Raw genomic sequence first — 19,641 nt, 5'->3', positions numbered from 1 at the left:
AGCCTGCATAGCCACCAAAAGAAATCCCAGTCCCCTCTCTGCCCCTTGCAGCACCATGAACACTTGTGTGGCAGCACTGAAGAGGGGAGACCTAAATCTGTGATAAAAATACTTTTATTTGTAACCCGGATGACTCCCAGCTAGTTTTGTTCTTCGGTGTCGCTCAGGCTGCTCAAAAGGCTCTTTTGGCACAGGCGGGGTGGTGGGGAGCAGGGAGGGCGGGAGGGCAATGGGACTGAGGGGCTGGTGCTGGTGAGGGCTGGAGCTATGTGCAAGTCTGAATAGACACGTCCCTCTTACGCAGGAGAATGGCATAAAACAGGATCAGTTGCAAGGAGGTGCGGCCTTGGGTCACCCCCTGTGGGCAGGACGTGGCACACAAACCGCCTGATTTCCCTGGCTGTGGCACGTGTCAGCTTCATTCCTCTGCACGGAACCGCTGCTAAGCCTCGCTTGGGCACGTGCTGTTGGTTAAGCTGCGAGTTACACGGGCCTTCTCTTTAGCTCAGCTGCGTTTTCAGCTTTTCACTTTTCTCTCGAGTGTTTGGGGTGGAAATCCCTCTCTGTGCTGAGCCCCTCCCTTGTGGCAGGGCTGAGGGAGACCACACTCAGCTTCAGCTCCTTCCCCCGCAGGAATGCACGTTCCACGGTGCTGTTTTGTGATTGCTCAGAATGTTTCTCTTCCTTGTACTCCTCCAGGCTTTCTTCATGATGCTTTGAGCGCGTGGTGGGGCCGTGTTGGCCCTGCAGCAAGTCCCTGTGGGATTCAGCACCTCACCCGCCCCTTCGCTCCCTACCCCTTAGAGCCCTGTGCTGCAGAAACTGCTAGCCCGGTCTGCTCTCCTGTGTGCCAGGTGTGTTTCTGTAGCCTATCATCTTTCCTCTAAATCATCCCTTGACTGTGCTGCTAAAAACTCAGTCCCCTCCTAGTCCAGATAAATGCTTACGATGTCACGGAGTAATTTAACGGGCTGTTGGAAGGCCAGCAACCTTCCTCACATTGGTTTTTGTATCTCAGGATGAGCTGGCGTTGAGGACAGCCACGCTGCAGTTTCACGGAGGTTTTGCTGGCCCCTGGCTGTGCCCACGACACGTCTTCTGCTCCGGCTGCACCTCGCTGCCTTCGTCTGTCCCCTGCAAGTAAGGCAGGGATGGAAGCTTAGCCAGCACCCTGCTTTGGCCATGAGCCAGGGCACCGGTGAGACCAGCAGTGACACTGGGAGACCTTTTAAAGTGAGGGTTAATATCGCAGGTCTCCCTGGAAGATGTATGCCACTGCTGGCAGGGGTCTATCCTCAAGGCATTTACCCTGTGACAATTGTGTTAGTCTGTCTTGGGTCTGCTCTCTCTAAAAAGTCCTTCCTTAGTAAATGTGAAATTGACATGTTTTCCTGTATCTTCAGACCGTGGAAGAGATGGTTTGTTTTTAAGCAGACAGGTTTTGATAGCTTTAAACACGCTGTTTCTTTGTAGAAATGTTTCCGTTCACACCCAAAAACGATTTGCTTCGTTTTCACCGTCAATGCCAAAACCTTCAACAAACAAAAGTATTTGTTCCATACGCATTGCTCAGAAATCTGGGCGTTAAAACACGTCTGCCGGAGGTTTGCTTTTGAGTCTTTGTGCTGCAGTGCTAAAACCAAAGGTGAGGTCCTGCAGTGCAAGGGGTCTGAACCTGATGGAGCCCCGTGCCTGCGTTAGATCATTGCATCTAATTTTTACTGGGAGGAGAATGACCGCATTAAACCATCCCTTCCTTCAAAAAACCTTCACCCTAACGCGAATAAGCCAAGTGCATGCTCCAGCACAGCAGGATGTGTCACGAGAAGCCTCCAGACTTGAGGACGAATTGTTTCCTTGCCCAAAATCAAATGTTTCCTCTGTGGCACTGGTGCTGAGGGTCCCAGCCCAGCCAGGAGCGAAGGCAGGTCCCGCTGCTGTGCCTGCGGGGCGGCAGCCCGGCAGCTCGGTGGCGGTGCCGTGCTGAAGGCCACCGTGCTCAGGGCACCTGTGCCAGAGCTGGGGTGGTTCTGCAGCTGTTTCTGTCCGTCCTCCATCATAATGCTGCTTTATAAAAAGAGCCATGAAGCCATCAGCGTTTAGCCTCCCTCGTAACTGTTTTCATGAAAATGAGCTGGGAGTCCGCCCGACTCTTTGGAATGAAAAAGCATGTTGCAGGCTTTCCCCTTCATTTTTCAGCTGGAGGTATTAGTACTTTCATATAAACGTGTTTAAAAAAAGAGAAGTTTGCAAGAATGGCTCTCAAAGACACAGGTTACAGTTTACCAAAGTCCCTTAGGCAGTTCCCTACTCAGCAGCAAGACTAGAGGTACCTGAATTGTATATTGGTGGGAAGATTTAGTTAGTAGGGTATTCCCTTAGTATACTGCATTGAGCTTTGATCTGTCTTGACCTTCTTTTATAGCAGTTTTTGTGACCTTGCCCTTCGATGATTCCTTTAGAAGCTCATGTCTCCTCCAAATTGCATTTGCTATTTATTTGCTATTTTTTCTTTCCTGTGGGAGCCAGTTTGCAGTGGGGGGCTGACAGGGAGGTTCACAGCAAGAGGGATTGAGTGTCGGTGCATGACACCACTTAGTAGAAGCTTTACGAATGAACCCGGCATGAATTTGAAAAACCCTTGGAATGGCTGGATGCCCGTGGATGCCACGGGGAAGACTGATCCTAGCACTATTCTTCTTTTGCACAAGAAAAAAATTAAAAGGACTGTTGTCTCATTCACACCTTTCTATTTGTAGTTCGTTCACTACTGGAAAAAAGCATGACCTTGGTGAAAAAAAGATACTGGGGCTTAAGAACTGAATATTTTATTTATTCCCTGCATTCTCACATGGGGCAGGGCTATCAGTGCAATTCTCATGGAAGTGGAAAAGGCAGCAGAGGTGATTTCAGAACCAAGGGACCGATCACAATTTTTGAAGCAGGCAGAGTGTGTTCAGCTCTGTCCCCTCACCCCAGTGACTTACAGCGGGGAATGCCTTCACCTTGTAGCTGTCTCTATCCATCCATCTGTTGCTGGTGGGATGATGTGGAAAGTTGGCAGCGCTGTTCAAAGCCACATGAAACTTTCCTGCTGCCAAGCTTTGTTAGAAATAGACTTAATGTGATGACTTAATAGCTGATCTGAATGCGGATATAAATGAACCTGGACTGGCTCGTGCTTTCTCAAGAAATTCCTTCACCTCAGTTCCATAAGAAACCACAGAAGTGCTTCTAAATTCCCTCCAAGTCTGCTGAGTTTGTTGAGAAGCTGGGGGAAGAACACATGTATATAGAAACTAAGAGGTGTTTGAGAAGTCCAAGCCAATAAATTGGCAGATTGTGAGAAAATGGGACCATGCCCCAGCAGCCAGCTGCTTTGTGACTACTGAGTGTGGTAATTCCTGCGTGAGGCTGGCCACCGAGAAGAAAGAGATCTCTTCCTTCAGCGTTAGTATGATTGGAGCTCGCTTTAGGGGGTGACAGCAAAAAGACCTGTCAATGCTGAGGAACAGTAGGCAGCAAAAAGGAGGAGAGATGCAGTGTGGGCCTCATCCTGCTGTTTTTATACAAGCACTTACAAGTGATTGTGATTCTTTGCACCTGCCTGGCTCCAGAGGTTCTCTGCCCTGCAATCAGAGCAGACCTGTTGTCTGCCCCTGCACGTCGTCTCGCTGCAGCTGCTCTCTGGGCATCTGTGGCTGTAAATTATGGCTCAGTCTGCTTAACAGGTAACAGCTACAGCTCGCAGAGTAGTTGCTGTAAGCTGATGATTTGCAGCAATGGTAATAATGATGAAAAAGGTTGGGAAAGATACAGGAGCTGTGTTATCTTTACTAACAGCAAGACAGGGGCTTGCCAAAGGGATAAGTGCTGGAGACAGGATAAGAACTGAAATTCTGGGAACCAGGCATGGCTTTTCACTGGGATTTACAGCTGATGTTTGTGCCTCTCCTAAAAATGCAGAAGTTTATTTATCTTATAAATAGAAGTAAGGAGGAAAGATTTGAAAGGAACCCCCTCCTTCCTTCCCTAGCTCATGCCAATGTAGTTAATATACTGAAAACTAGAAATTTTGAGTTGCACATGAAAGAGTTGTATGCTATAGCTAAGTTTATCCCACAAGCTCATGTTAGGAAATCTGATCAATACAATCAGGGCTGGTGTTGTCTCCTTGAAGAAATCTTCGGTGTATCTTCTTTCTGCTTAGTGCCTATGAGCAAAACCCTGTTGCTGTCTTGGGAGCATTAGCAGGAGGGATAAATTAGGCTGTTGACTTCATATAGTTGATTAATGTTTTCTTTTAAGACTCACAAAGAATCTAAGTAAAGAACCGTGGAGGCTGTGACAGATGCTGTCAAGTGAGGACTACTACCCTTCGTGCAAATGGCCACCTTCAGACGGAGACAAACAAACCAAGGCTAGTGCTGACCATTAGCTGGGTGGGATTGTCTTGTAGCAATATACTGTATCCTTTACATTGTGATTGATATCTGTAGTGCTTTTGTATTTGATACTGCTTTTGAAGTTTCTACAACTATTTGGACAGCTAGGGTAAGATGCATTTATTTATCTGATTTCTCTTTGCTTCGTGCCATCTCAGCTGAAAAAAGGTTAACACATATTTGGCATCTTGGTCACATTCTTTCCAGGTGTTTGTTTGGTCATTTATTTCTTTTGTTTTTCCCTTTGAATCCACTCTTGATTCCATGTTTGAAATATCCTTACTGGGCATTAGCAAGGTGACCATGTGAGATTAAAACAAATGGACAAGGAAAGCAAATATTCTACAGGAGAACAGTCCTCGGTATATGGTTTTTGAGGACATACACCCACAGCAGGCAAACAACACGGTGCTTATGTGTTTCCCTGGGACTTCAAATAGTGTTTTATCTGAAAAAGTATGGGGTGGTGATCTTGACTGCTACTTATATGTGAGATGCAGAAGGAAGTGAAACATCTTCATAGGTTTTTTGTTTGTTTGTTTGTTTTTGCTAATATTGTTCTACTAAAATTTGGTCCTATGTCCAAAGACCATCAAGCAGTGGGTTAATACTTCTTTGGATTTTATTTTGTGGCTTGGACTATCAGAAAAAAGCACTGGTTGCAATTTCACCAGTGGCAGAGTGGCAGTGGGCAGTAAACAAAAGCTGTGTCCTGTAGACAGATCGCCTAACCAAACAACTTGACCCATGAGGCAGCATTTCCAGAAACATCGAGAAGGATGAAATTAGTTTTGGTTTCATACCAATATTCCCTCCTTCCTGCAAAGTCTTTCTGACTCATGGCAATATGCTAAGCGATTTGTTTTGGTACCGAAAAGCTGGTAGCTTGTGCAGCTACTCATCGTGTATTAACCTGTCAGTATCAAAAAATAAACAAGCAAATAAGACACTGTGGATGACTTAACCATGGCATTTTGATTGCCTTGCCTCCAGACATATTATTTGTTATGATCTAATTATCTGTTATGATCTAATATTTTCTATTAATACTTTCAGAAAGATGATCAGCAGCGCTAGAGTAAAAGGTGAAGTTCATCTTGTTAGAACATGTATCCTTTCCTAAAAAATAAAACAAACAAACAAACAAAGAAACCCAACACCCTACTTCCATAGTACTTGCAAATACTTGTCCTGGTGCCTAACACGAATAAGAAAATATAACTGTGATATAAATGACCTTATTTCTTTTATAAGGATATAGGCATTGATTCTACCATTTCTGATCTGAATAAACAGGCTCAAGGGAAGATGCTTTTTCAGTTGTTTGTGGGTTGTTGTTTTTTTCCTTGTTTGTTTTTGTTTTGATTTCCAGTGAGTTAAACAGTCACTTGTTAATGAACTAGGACACTGTTCATCGTTAGGTACTGACCTGCCTCCTGTGTTCAGGGATCATCACAAACCAGTGAGTCTGACATTGTCAGGTTCAGACTCCCGAATGCCTCAGATCTCTGGGACATCAGGACGCAGACGTGGTGCTTCAGGCCTGGTCGCTGCAGCTGTAGATGGATTTATGGCTCGTGTGCAGCATCCCAGTGCTGACAGTTCCCTGTCCTGGGGCTAGAGGTCTGCCCTGCAAAGACAGCGAGCATTACTCCTCAGTGTTATGCAGCTTGGCACTTCCTAGGATTACCCGTAGTTTAACCACTTAAGTTCCCTGTCAGATGGAAATTTTCCTTCCTTAGCCAAGACACAGTCACTGACAGTGGTTGTGCATTTGCATTTGCACTTGTCTAACCAAGCCTTTCAGCTTATTGTTTTTCCCAGCCTACTGCAATATTCCTATACACCACACCAAAATTTGTCTGCCCCTGCTGCAGATGCTGTGGGCAGTGGATCTTTGTTCAACAATCGAGTAGGTGAGCTGTTGTGGATGCTGACTCTGAACCAAATAACGCGCTTCTGGAACAGCCTTTCCTCTGTCAACAACACATCTGTGCTAATAGATGTTCTTGGTCATTTCAAAACAATTACAAGAAAGAGATGTTGGTGCACATGTTTCTGTGGTATATAAGATTAGAGATTTTTTTTTTAAAAAAGAAACACATTGTTACATTCCTCAAATTTCATATCATCTGCAAATTTTGTACGCAGATGGAGCTAATGCAAAGAAAGCTTAGTTGAACCATTAGAAATGCACAACCTCTACTTTCTTATGTAAGCTTTTCTTTGAACACAGCTGAAGTTCTTGTGATGTGGCTTTTGCTTATTTCTAAGGTTATGTGCCACTTTTACAGCATGATAATTAATAGAAAGAAAAATAAGTCAAATGTTGAGAAATAAGGATGTTTAGCCTCAGGAGACTGCCTTTTCCTTTGCTTGTACACTTAAAACCATAACTCAGTTCCTAGGCTGCAAGAGAGTTACAGAAATGGCAGAGGTGCATGGCATGCGTTCAAAGGGCAGGTATTGCTTTGCTCAGTCGCAGCTGTACTGCCAAATTAAGTGACATGCAGACTGAGTACTGAGAGCCTGAAAATGCTCAGATGCTTCTAATATTTTTTAGGGAACCGAGGTTCCCTAAAGTAGGAGACAGCCCCCTTAGCTATTTCAGTCCTGGTACTGGGCAGTACCTTTGCACCTCACTTCATCACTTTTAGGAACCTGGAGGAAAAACTGGATAACCCTAAGTTCTTGTAAGAAAACCATAGGGAAATCAGGATTTTAAATTCCAGCCCCCTCCAGTGCTTTCTTATAGTCTCCTTTACCCAGTGAATGATGAATGCTTTGGTAAAAGGGCATGGTATGATGAGGAAATACCTTACCTAATTTCCCCTTTCCACTCCTTCCCTTTTTCATTATTCGTGGATTTTCTTTGTCTTGCATTTTCTACACCAGTTTCCACTACCATTTGTATCCCTGGAGTGCAAATGCAAACCTAACTTGAGGTCCTCCCAGCAGAGGCTGACAGCTTATCTAACAGGAATTACTTTATTTTAAAAAAAGTAAAACATTTAAAAAAACTTTGAACCCCCCCCCCCCCCTTTTTCGTGTGTGTGTGTGTGTTGTGCTCTTCTCTTCAGTTTAAACTTTCCTCCCAGAATAAATGGCTTTCATGTTTACAGCTACTTGATTTTTACAGAATTTTCAGGTTGAATATTAGTGTTTTTTGCAGATTGCATATTAAAAGCAACATACATTTCATGTCTTACAGTCTTCAGTGCACTTTTAGATATTTTGATTGAGACAGCGCTCTAAGGGAAAATTTTAGACACACAAAGAGCTCCATAAATGCTAAAGTACAAGATTTTTTTCCCAACTTTCCTCTGCAAAATACGGGAGGCAGAAAGGCAAGGTGAAAATAGTGAAAAGTAAGCTAATAATGACAGTCCAAGAATAGTGACAATGGCACAAGGAGGTATGAAAATATGTCCTTTTACAATGATACAATGCTTGTTAAGTCCGGGTGGTCCACTGATTACCTCAGGACGTTAAATATAGCGCCACTGATGTCAGTAAGTTTATCCACACAAAGGGCAAGACACAGAGAAGCCAATGTAATCTGGCACAACAGATTTCCCGTGTAATTTTCAGTCAAACAGATGCAAGGATGAATAGAAAGCCTTTTGAACCTTAAGTCTTTGCCTCCAAGAAGTGATTACCAGCTTACAGTGATCTGTGCTGCCTAGGTTTCATGACACGGAATCCAGCCTTGGCTAATTAAATTGCTTCTAAACTCTAACGTGGAATCTGCAGAGAGATGTGCTATAAAAGAAATTCAAGGGAATGAACGATCAGGCTGAGAAAGAAATGTCACTGACTGCGGGGTGGCTGTAGAAAACTAGTATTTCTGTAACAGTTGTGTGGATGGGGGTTACAGTGTGGCTGTCCTTTAGTCCTTAGTCATTAATCCTCCCTGTTTTGCCCTCTGTATCAGGATCCTGGATTACACTGCCATATTTTTCACAGTTGAAAGACCGTCTCCCAAAAGGAACACAGTTTTTGTATGCAAATGCTGTGAGGGTTGGGGAGTGAGAATAGGTAGGCTGTTATTTCATAGTTCTTGATTTATATACCCACTAACTAAATCAACAGCAGGTTGCACGCTCTTTCTTTCCTTTCCCCCTGCCCCAGGTGGTTTCTGTTTGGTAAGCAGGACTGATTGAACTTAATATTTAAAAGTGCTCAGCAGAAGAAAATATTGTCTGCTTTAAAATCTTGGACCATTTTCCTCTTAGTCATGTTGTGCTATTCTGATTTGTTTAGTTCAAAACAGCTGTGCACATGCACATTTATTTACTGTAGATAAAGCAATCTGGCTTGGTGTGCTCCCTGTACGCGACCTGCCAGGCTGTCACCTATCAGCAGAACTCATTGTCTGGATGTACTCGTTCCCTGGAAAGTCAGGCTAGTATTCTCAGAATACTCCAGCAAACAGTGGCTTGAAATCTGAGTCACAGACATAAATTTTCACTGTCAGGGGAAGCCACGGAGAAAAAATAAATTAATATTAACCACTATTATTCCATTTTCCTCATGCATGTTCCACTTTAGCATGCAATACTTGCTGATATTCAGATAAGAATACATATTATTAGAATGCATTTGAACAGTCCTGAGAAGTGAATGATATCTGTAACAATGAGCATAGTGGTTAATTTCCACAGTGCATGTGTTTATGCATTGTATATAAATAGAGAATAACAACTTATCTCTATATAGATGTGTGTAAATATCCAAGTATTAGTGAGTTCATAGAATCATAGAGCAGAATGGCAAACGTATGAATTGAAATGGCAAATGTATGGCGAATGTATAAATTGAAATATTTGTGGGCAGCCCTGGATGAACTGAGCTCTCTTTTTCCCTCTTCATGTTCTGATGTATGTCGGAGCATACATCTTATGTTCTGTCCAGTTTTTGGTTTCAGCAGTAACACTTTGACTTCCTAACCCCCTACCGTAATTTTGTTTGGTTATGTCATGCTTCATTTCCAGCCCTGAAGTCTGCTGCTAAATATCTGCCATGTCTCACACCAAAACCAACTGCATTTCAGCATCAGAAAAAGTGGTACTTGCATCTTTTGTGTGATTTTGGCCTCATCCATCATCTTCCTAAATAAGATATCGAAATGCACTGCAGCAGAATCTGATTGTGGTGCTCTGAGAACCTGGGAGCTACAGAGAGTATCATGAATGGAGAGACTGTTTGCAGAAACTTCCAAGAGAACTGTACAGAAAATTGCATCCTGCATTAAAATGCTTTCTAATTTTGTCAGAGCATCAGGACAGAGGGATACTTGCTTCTGAGGATCTAGCAAACATTTAAATCAGGTGATTGCAGTGAGGAATGATAATATCTAATATTGTAGCAGTGACTATGGGGCAATGTCATTTACAGGGAGAGCAACAACTGCTGAGTGTGGAAAAGAAGCCTTGAATCCAGACTTCCTGAAGAGAACTGAGACGAGGGATGGAGTCACTGGCTGTAGCACTAATTTTTAAATCATCAGAGATTTGAGTTGGAAATAACAATAAATAATTAAATGTTAAAAAATCATACGAAAAAATAATTGGCCCTTCACTGCAAAAAGGTTTGTCATTACTTACGTAGATGTTACATTATGTATCTAATCAACTGAAGAGCAGTAGTTTGGAGAAAAATGACTCTGACAGTTATTTCTGGAATGCACACAGGAACTGACTGGATTAGAGAGCAGAATATGAGGCTGACACTGCTCTAATGAAAATCCATCAACATGCTATATTAATTTCTGGACATCTTCGAGAGATATTAGGAAACCGAAGGACTTCTATATAAACAGAAATAATATTAAAAGGAGGAAGGATTACCTAGTAAAGCAAATGTTGAATAATTTAAAGGATATAGCTTGCCTAAAGGAGAAATGGAATGATCTACAGCTCTATGTAAGATATAAAATCCTTGGCAGTAGTAAATGAGATATGATATTTCATCTGGATATAAATATTAACCTCTGGAAAGAGTTAAGGAACATGGGGGTGTCTCTTAAGGGCTCCTGACAATCACATATTGAATTATGTGATCTATTATATGAAAAGAGAAGATCAGAGCTGGTATTGGCTTTTAAATGCACCTTCTTGAAGAGCTAAAGCAATCCTATAATGTGGATGGACTAGATGACCTAAGAGGTTTCTTCTGTTATCCTTGCCATGATTCTACTCCATTCATCAGAGAAGTCCTGATCTTCCAAAGCAGTGCGTTAGAATTGCTTCACAGAATCACAGAATGGTTTGGGCTGGAAGGGACCTTACAGCCCATCTCAATTCCACCCCCCTGCCATGGGCACGGACACCTCCCACCAGCCCAAGCTGCCCAAACCCCATCCAGCCTGGCCTTGAACACTGCCAGGGATGGGACATCCACAGCTTCTCTGGGCAGCTTGTGCCAGTGCCTCACCACTCTGAATAAAGAATTTCTTCCCAATATCGAATCTAATTCTAGTCTTTTTTAGTTTAAAACCATTACCCCCTGCCCTACACTACAGCCCCTGACAGGAGTCCCTCTCCTGCTAGGCCTCAGTCAACCTTTTTATCATGTATCCTTGGTCTTTCTCCACCAGATATATTGGCTGTTTATCAGGTTTTTATTTATGCACTCTTCTGCATGGCTTCAGTTTTTCCTTGCAATAAGCCATTATTTATGTGTTCCTGAATCCACGTAAGATTTCATGAGAAGTGATAAAACTATTGATAAGCAATTTACCTTAAGTTAAACTGATGAAGAACTTTAGGTATACTTAAGGGGTGAAATTAAAGATAAACATATTAAAATTTAGTCTGAAGTCCAGACTCCTCTCTCTTTTCTCTGATGACTGGAGATTCTCGAATGTGGATAGTTTTGATTCAGGTACAATAAAGGATGTAAATCAGCCCTGTCAGTTCAAACTCATCAATTCTGAAAGACTAAAAATAATACATTTTATTTTCCCTGGAATTTGCCTTGGGATACGTTTCAGCAAAGACCCAATGAAGTTCAGTTGAGCTGTGGTAACTTTTGGGGTTCCTCAGGAGCACAGAAGTGCCCAGCTCCCTTTTCCGTCATGTTGTTGAGAACAGGTGGCCTCCTCGGGGGTCACCAAGTATATTTAGGGCTGAAATTGGAGCAGGCTGGAGCCAGATTGGCTGTGCTGGCCACATGCGTAATTAGGAGCTGATGCACCAGGGTCGCTCTCGCCCAGCACTGCTCAGGAGGGAAGACTGGAGAGGCTTTGCTCCTAAGGATATTTACTAGATGTTGCTGGTAAGGACATCTAATCACATTTGGCTTCTTTTCCTTAGATTAGGATCTAAAGCTGTTTCCTGATTCTGTAGTTTCTGAGAGTAGCAGTTGTGCCTTGCCCATAGGAGTCAGATTTTCTGGCTGAATAACTGACTGGTTGGAAATTGCAGTGAGAGGAAAGGGCCTGGAACTGTGTTCTGGAAGTGCAACTGAAGGTTATGATCGTGACAACTTGTACAGAGAGGTTCCTTATGTGCAAGGCCCTACTGCTCTTGCACAGTTGTTCATAAACTTTTGCCTACTTTATCACAGGATGTGCCAATTTCTGACTGAGTTATTCTTCACTTATTTTATTAGGTAATATTCTGCTTTAACATTTTTTTTTTTTTTTTTTTTTTTACATTTTTTCTCAACATATTGGGACTAAAAAGGGACAGTATCCTATGTTCCTATATTTAACCCGCATTACTAGACTTCACTTGCCTCAGAAGGAATTGCAGTTTAGCCAGCTAAACAAAACCACCCTGTCATTTGGTAGTATTAGCTTACACGGCAAATATCTTTGGACTCAGGAACAGCTGTTGCAAAGGCTCATCCCCTACCGACATTGGAAACGGGGCTATATTCCCCGGTGGAAAATTGTAACTGTGCCTCACAGCAAAATCACTGTTAATTAATTCATTTAGAGGTTTTGACAGTAATCTGTGCTTGGTAATTCAGCCAATTCAGTGGATTTTTCATCTTTTCCAGGTCTGAAGAAATATAGAGAAAAAAGCCTCATTAGAGAAATATATAGAGAAATTGCCTCATTAACATAAGGTCACTTAAAAAATATTTACAATCTTTTTCTGCATTATATTTCTATTTGTGAATGAATATAGTAGAATATGCAGATAAAGCTCCCATTTATACAAGAGTTTTAACAATGAAACAAAATTGTGTAGAATAGTCTCAAAAAAATCAAATCGTACTTCAAGAAATCTCTCTCTCTTTTTTTTTTTTTTTCTTTTTTTATTGAATTCTGGTATTGGTGTTACAACTATTAAAGTATTTGTCCAAAATTGTAACTGATATTGGCATTGATACTTATCGGTGCTTGATACTTAATCCAACATTTTCCCATAATAAGCTGAAACAATGTAATGGCAGATCCCAACTTCAGCTCTTCCTGTTGTTCACATTCTTCCATTGATTAGCCAATAACAGTGTAATAATTTTGCTAGTTACTGTGACCCATGCACTTTATGAACTGGACAGATATCTCTTCACTGTCAGTTGTGGGCTAATACTGTGTATTCATACTTTCATCCACCGCGTGACCAGTGAGTGGGGGAAGGACAGAAGAATATCCTCAAAATGGAGGAGGAAGAATATGAGGAAGTTGTGGAGGTAAGAAGAAAATCTGAGAGTCGGATTAATTGTTTTCTGCCTTGTGAATGATTATATTAACTACTTTAACAGGACACTGCTTGTGAACATAGATGGTTACTTCTGTTTGCTCTCTGAAGATCAGGGTTTGATTAGCTATCTGCTAAATGGTTTGATGAGTAAAAAACAACAACAACAGCATAAAGTTGCTCTCAGTGGAGCAAAATCTCTCTGGTTCCTGTCATAGTTTCTGTATTTAAAAAAGGATTGTAACCATCCCACACCCCCATCACGAGGTTTTGTGGTTACACTTCTGCATAATTATAGATGCAGGGGGCCATCTCCTTTTCCCCCTGGCTTGCCGTCTGTCATCCAATCCATGCTAGAGAGGATGACTTTGGAAGCCACTGTCTAGCCTGGCTTCTGTCTGTCTGCCCACTGCAATGCAGAGATACAGCAGTTTTTTTCCCTCCAACGTACTATTGACCAGTAGTGCATTTAGTCTTAGAAGCTGCAGAGATGGAGCTAGACCTAAACCTGCAGATATCTGTGGAGTTGCATCAGGGATTCATTTGTTGATTGGGCATTTAAACTGACAGTTATACACCTAAGTATTTAGTCTTAATGATGTGATTAAATGAATCCCAAGGAACTAGAGAAGCTATAGTTTATTGTTATGAGCAAATGCTGTGGGAATAATGAGTTTTCTATTAAAATAGTATACATGGTAAAGAAAGGTCTTACTTGTTACTTTCCTACTATCTGACATGAAAATTTGTGTCATTAAATGCATAAGTGATTCTAAGAAACTGCTCGGCACTTTGAGGAAGAAAACAAAACCAAAATATATTGCAGACACATGTCCCACAACTCTTATTTTCACACGAAATTCAATGGGTTGCTGATTTCAGGCAGTATAACAGTACTGAGCCCTGGCTGCCAATTTCAAAACATTTAAATAATGAATGAAGTCATACAGTTTGCCAGTTGAGTTAGTTAAACATGTGTTGGGAAATAAGACCATTTTAACACACACGTTGTACAACCTCGTCAAAAACACACCAGTTCTTCATTCTTTTATATTATGAGGTTATGACTTTATGCTTCCTGAGCATTATGTGTGCTCTGTAACAAAATGTATTTTTATTTGTTGTCAAAGTTTGTTTGTCGATGCTGGACTTATTATATGCCAGGCTTTATGTCTACACAGGTCTCTTTAATCCTTTATTTATTTATTTTTAATTTTCGATTACTGCCTTCCTGTGAACACATCCCTAGGACAGACCAGGGCAGTGCTGCTGTAGTAGCTTCCCCCAGGATATTCAAAGGGAGAAGTTAAACAGGAACAATAACATCTGGTATATCTTAAAGCTAATTAATCCATTCTAGATATATATATATATTTAACTATATGCATCCTCTATTTTAAACCTATATGAATTCTATCAGAGATTTGTCTTCAGAAAGGGTAGAATATTATTGCTGAATAATGAGTGGCTGAGACAATGCTGAGGATTTTAAGATACTACATTACCCTTCTGTGGGTTTCTTAGTCTGCACGGGACCCTATAGCCACTTATGATGTACAAAAACTAGGAAATGCTGCAAACCTTTTAGTGTTGAATAACTGAAGGATTTGGGGAAGGTGGTTCAAGCACCTTAGAGGGTCAGCGAGCAGAAATTGCCTGAAAACAAAACTAACCGAGAGATGGACTGCAAAGTATCAGCCAGCTACATGAACCTGGCCTGAAGGACAACTTTGTGAAAAGGGCTTAAATTTTAGTCAGATTTTTAATGGATTGATTCAAAAAGCTTTTAGTTCCTGCAGTTTCGGCATGTGAACTTGAGCAAACGATTGCTGAGGAGCTTTTCAAAGGTAACATTTAAAATTTTTACCTTGCTGGAAGCCAGTGGCAAGTTAATTACCTTTTGAATAAAACTGCTGCTCGCTTCCACAGCAACACCTTTACGCGGTTTCTGTCAGTTAAGCGGGGTGGCGGCGGGGGACGCGGCCCTCAGCACCGCCGCCATTTGCCGCAGGGCGGCGCGGCGCCACGGCGGGCTGCCGGGCAGGCGGGACGGCGCCATCGCGCGGCCGCCATTTGCTGTGTGGCCGCTGCCGGCGGCGACCCAGGGACGGCCTCGGCATGCGTCGGGGCAGGGGGGTTGCGGGCTTCCCGTTTGCGCTGAGGCTCTGCCTGCCACGGTGCCCAGCAGCTGCTCCTGGCGCCTTCGGCCCCAGGGGAAAGGAGGACTGCCGGTGGGGGAGTGAAATCGAAGGCAGGGTTGCAAACGCCTTCGCCTTTCCTGGGGGATCGGTGCTCCGGCAGGTCACGGAGTTGCAGTGCAGGTTGCTGAAGGAAGAGGTGGGCAGGACTTGCACCGTCAGGGAAGAGTTGATAGTGCCTTCATGAAAAACGAGAGCCTGAGGCACACATGGCAGGGAAGGAGCGCCAGCTGGAAACCCTGGTTAAACAGGTGATGGAGGCTGGCAGTCAGGATGGGGAAGGCTGGAAGCTTGTGGTTCCTGGCAAAAGGAGGAAGGTTCTTGTTCCACCTGCAGATCTTCAGCTTCTGAGTGGGTGTAGCACTCTGGGCACTTCATTTGGCAGCTGGAGAAATCCTCACAGATACGGCCCTTGTGCTCTTGGATGGCCTTAATCATCCCCGTGTCTGCTGTAAGGGCACTATGGCTGTGCACAAGCAGTCTAGGAAATTTCTGGAATGTGTTGAGGATAAATTGCTTGATGCAGGTGATCGATGGACATGCTACTCAAACAAGAAAGAACTGTTGGAAGATGCAAATGTCAAGGGCAACCTTGGCTGCAGGGATCACAAGGCTGTGGAGTTGATGGCTCTGAGCAAAATGAGCAAGATAAACAGAATTACAGTCCCAGATTTTGGAAAGACAGATCTGGGCCTGTTCAGGAACTTGCTTGGGAAGATCGCATGAAAAACAGTCCAAGAGAGCTGGGTAATCATCAAGAACAATTTCGTCAGAGCAAAAGAATTGTTCAATCTATGTGAAGAAGTCAAGTGCAGCAGAAGGCTGGCATGGATGAACAGGGAGCTCCTGACTGAGCTCAAACACACAGAAGGTATACAGGAAGGCAGACAAAAAGTATGTATGGCAGGAGCTGCGCACTTAGGAGGAATACAAAGATGTAAAACATTATAAACTCCATTCCTATATGCATCGGTAAAGTTCGGCTGGAGCTGAAACCAATAAGGGAAGTGCAGAGCAGCAAGAAAGTGTCATCAGCAGCAGCAAGAGGAAAGCAGAGAGAATGTGGGACTGTAGTTCAGTGGGCAGGGACCTAGTTACAAGCAACAGGCAATACTGAGGTTCTCAAAGTTTTATTTTTTGCCTCAGTTTTTGCCTTGTACTCTGGTCTTCCAGGTCCCTGATTGTCCTAGCAGAGACATGGAGGTGAAGTAGTATCCCCCAGCAGAGGAAGACAGTTAGGGATGACTTACCCCACTGTGATGTACATTAGTCCAATGGAACCGAAGGGGGTATAAGTCCAGGTATGCTGGTGCAGCTGGCTGATGGCACTGCAGGGCTACTCTCTGTCATCTTCAAAAGTCCATAGTGCTGTGTGGATGTTCCTGATGACTGGAAAAAAAAAGATGTTATACCCGTTTTCAAGAAAGGCAAGAAAGAGGATCCAGGGAACAACAGGCCTAGTTAATTTCAGTCAGTAAGGGTCAGCTTTAGTCTGTAGGGGTGGTGAGGCACTGGAACAGGCTGCCCAGAGAAGCTGTGGATGCCCCATCCCTGGAGGTGTTCAAGACCAGGCTGGATGGGGCCTTGGCCAACCTGATCTAGTAGATGGCATCCCTGTCCACAGCAGGGGGCTTGGAGTTAGATGATCTTTAAGGCCCCTTCCAATCCAAGCCAATCTATGACTCTATGATTGTCTTCTTTCTTGCAGGTAAAATTAGATAATGATCCTTCATTAATTACTTAGAAGGAATATTAATTCAGGAACATCTGGAAAAAATCCACTTGTTATTGCAAAAAAATAAAAGATCTTCAGTATTATCAAGGATAGGTACCTATGAACTACAGCTGTGTTTCTCCAGAAGTGTTTTTAAAACAGTCCTTTTAAGAGAAGCTACAGCGTGTTATTCTGTATGATCTGGCCTAACAATGATTTTTTTTTTCTCCTTTGTTTACTAGTACTACATTGAGGAGACAATTATTGAAGAGGGTGAACCACATGAGGTAAAAGTTCTTGTGAAACTGCATGTGATATATATATGCATGTAATTAATATATAAAGCTGAACTAGTGACCTTTTGCATTCTGAGGATTAATTTTTGATAGCAAGCAGACAACTGTCAGTGAACAGTTCCTTCTTAAATACTGTATTTCCTCTCCAAGACCCTGTTGTGTACTGACCAAGAGGACTTCTAGCTTGTGCAGGGCATCAGTCCTATCTGTTTTCTGGACTGCAGCTGGAATTAGACTTGGATGTGTGCAATTGCCACTTGCCACTGTTTGGTTTTCATCAGAAGGAACTGTGGATGTGTCCATCAGGAAAGGACTATGCTTGTTTTTGTTCTGCACTGTGTCTTTTGCCCAGCAGCTGTTTGCACAGGAGCTGACAAAATGAAGCACAGGTTATGTTATTAACAAGAAAAACAGGCTTTAAAAGGTTTCTTAGATAATATATTGACAAGAAAATAAATAATAATTATTAGTGTTAAAGATGAAAGATGAACAGAATTACTAAGGATGTGACTAGATATGTATATATGAGCAATAGGAACATGCCTGCATTATATGTAACATTTTTAAGAAAAGAAATACATAAAGATTTTGCCTGAAACCAGTTTGCATGTATTAATTATTTTCCCTTTACTTGTGTAATCTAACTGTAGTCATTTGCAGATTTTTTCATGTCACTGGTAACAAATGTTTGAATTAAGAAGGAGTTATTACCATAATTTGAAATTATATTTATAATACAGACATAATAAATTCATGCTACCATGAAATATTCTTTATGGCATAGACTTATGCTGAAACAAAAGTTTAGTGGTTCACTTTTTGTGTGTTTCCTGCCAAACAAAGGATCCGTTCCCAAAGTCTTCCTATAGTTTTAATTTAACAAAATATAATTCAGTGAATACTGTTTGAACAAATAGACTAGGACTGTACTTTTGAAGAATATTGTATTATTTTTAAGATGAAGGCAGCCTTTGAATTCATCGGGTGTTTTAAAATCTAGCCAGACTGGATTTAAAGGGAGCAATAGCATGATTATTTTTGTGTCTGAAGTGTATCAGTTTTTGAAAACAGTATTGTGGAATGGTGAATTACATATGAGTATGAATATTTTCCCAATAGGAAAAGTGTCACTGTTTTTCCACTTTGTAAGTGGTTTCTGAATAGCAACTGTATATGCAGATGAGGTGAAAAATTATAATAAAATTAAAATATAATTAAAATAAAATATGTTAATCATAATATTATTAATAAAATATTTATAAATTAAAAAGCAAGTATTTTTTTCTTTATTCCCAGGTGGTCACTGAGATCACTGAGACCACTACCACAGACTTCACAGGTCCTAAAACCGTCACATATACTGTTGAGCATGAAAAACCTTCCGTTGAGGGTGCAGCACCTCCAGTCAGAAAGAAGACAATACGGACAAAAGTGGACACATCTAAGTTTTTGACACCTTATCTGCAACACAGTAATAAAATGAAGGACCTGTTCAGTGAGGTAAATTGTCTCATGTCTTTTATTTGTTTAGGAACACCAATTTTCAAAACTTTTAATAGGTATTGTTGCAAACCTTCATGCTACTATTTTGGCTACTTCTGTATTTCATTTCATGAAGTGTATGAGAGCTATTTGCCTGAAGTAGGAAGTTTCCTTCTTTCAATTAACCCATGCCTTGCCCATTTCCTGCTTAGGTGCATTAAGTAATCATTGAGCACAAAAAGTAGCTTGAGGCAGATGTCTGAATATCTTCATAGATGTCAGTTCATAGGGCTCCTGGACTATCTGACTTGGATACTCAAGTAAAGATACAGGAGCCAATGTCTATTGGAATGCAAAGCTTAATATTCTTATAGTAGTATATTTCTCTATCCCTCTATGCATTGAATACAAATTTTTGTATGTTGGAACAAGTGCGTACCTAAATTCCAGGTATGGGAAACCAAAGTCCAGTAGACCAATACTGTACTGTGTTTTAAAGGGTGGAAAACAACTGCACTGCACATACATAAGATGGTGTCAGATCCTTTTTCCTAAGCTTTTACGTATGTTACTCACTAGTGTTCACTGTTAAAGGGTTATGTGAGATCACAGGTCTAGGAATGCTAGACTTATGCAAAAATTCTCTTTATCTTTGGTTGCTGAAACAAGTAACTGTATATTTATTAATACCAAACTCCTAAGGAGAATAAACTCAATTAGAAGTGGTCTAAAACAAGCTAAAGATAGAAATGGATATTTTCCATTGTGTCAGATGGAAGAAAGTCAGTTGGTTAAAATAAGCATAACTCTGCAAATGTAACTGAGTAATGCCAGTTTGTGTGAGTCAATGAT

General features: G+C 41.8%; 1 protein-coding gene and 1 long non-coding RNA gene across 4 annotated transcripts in view; both read left to right on the top strand.

Annotated features, from left to right (window-relative positions):
• The first annotated feature begins 3,737 nt into the window (after nt 1-3,737).
• On the top strand, nt 3,738-9,866 carry LOC118169968. 3 transcript variants are annotated; one of them, XR_004752397.1, is made up of 3 exons: nt 3,738-4,853; nt 5,818-6,068; nt 9,843-9,866. It is a non-coding gene; the product is annotated as an uncharacterized LOC118169968 (long non-coding RNA). The 3 variants fall into 3 exon arrangements; XR_004752396.1 differs by lacking the exon at nt 9,843-9,866 and having other exon boundaries at nt 5,892-6,068; XR_004752395.1 differs by lacking the exon at nt 9,843-9,866 and having other exon boundaries at nt 5,867-6,068.
• Nucleotides 9,867-11,623: 1,757 nt separating this feature from the next.
• The window catches only part of NEB (nebulin), a 100,956-nt gene continuing 92,938 nt past the window's right edge, over nt 11,624-19,641 (top strand). Inside the window, 5 exon segments of the mRNA XM_035331802.1 lie at nt 11,624-11,723; nt 12,453-12,481; nt 13,021-13,091; nt 17,254-17,298; nt 18,604-18,807. Coding sequence (XP_035187693.1) covers nt 13,059-13,091; nt 17,254-17,298; nt 18,604-18,807 — 282 coding nt within the window. The 5' untranslated portion in view covers nt 11,624-11,723; nt 12,453-12,481; nt 13,021-13,058.

This window comes from Oxyura jamaicensis, chromosome 7 (assembly GCF_011077185.1).
Source record: "Oxyura jamaicensis isolate SHBP4307 breed ruddy duck chromosome 7, BPBGC_Ojam_1.0, whole genome shotgun sequence".
NCBI classification, from domain to species: Eukaryota; Metazoa; Chordata; class Aves; order Anseriformes; family Anatidae; genus Oxyura; species Oxyura jamaicensis.
The sequence above is the reverse complement of the archived record's forward strand: the minus strand, read 5'-3'. Positions and strand labels throughout refer to the sequence as shown.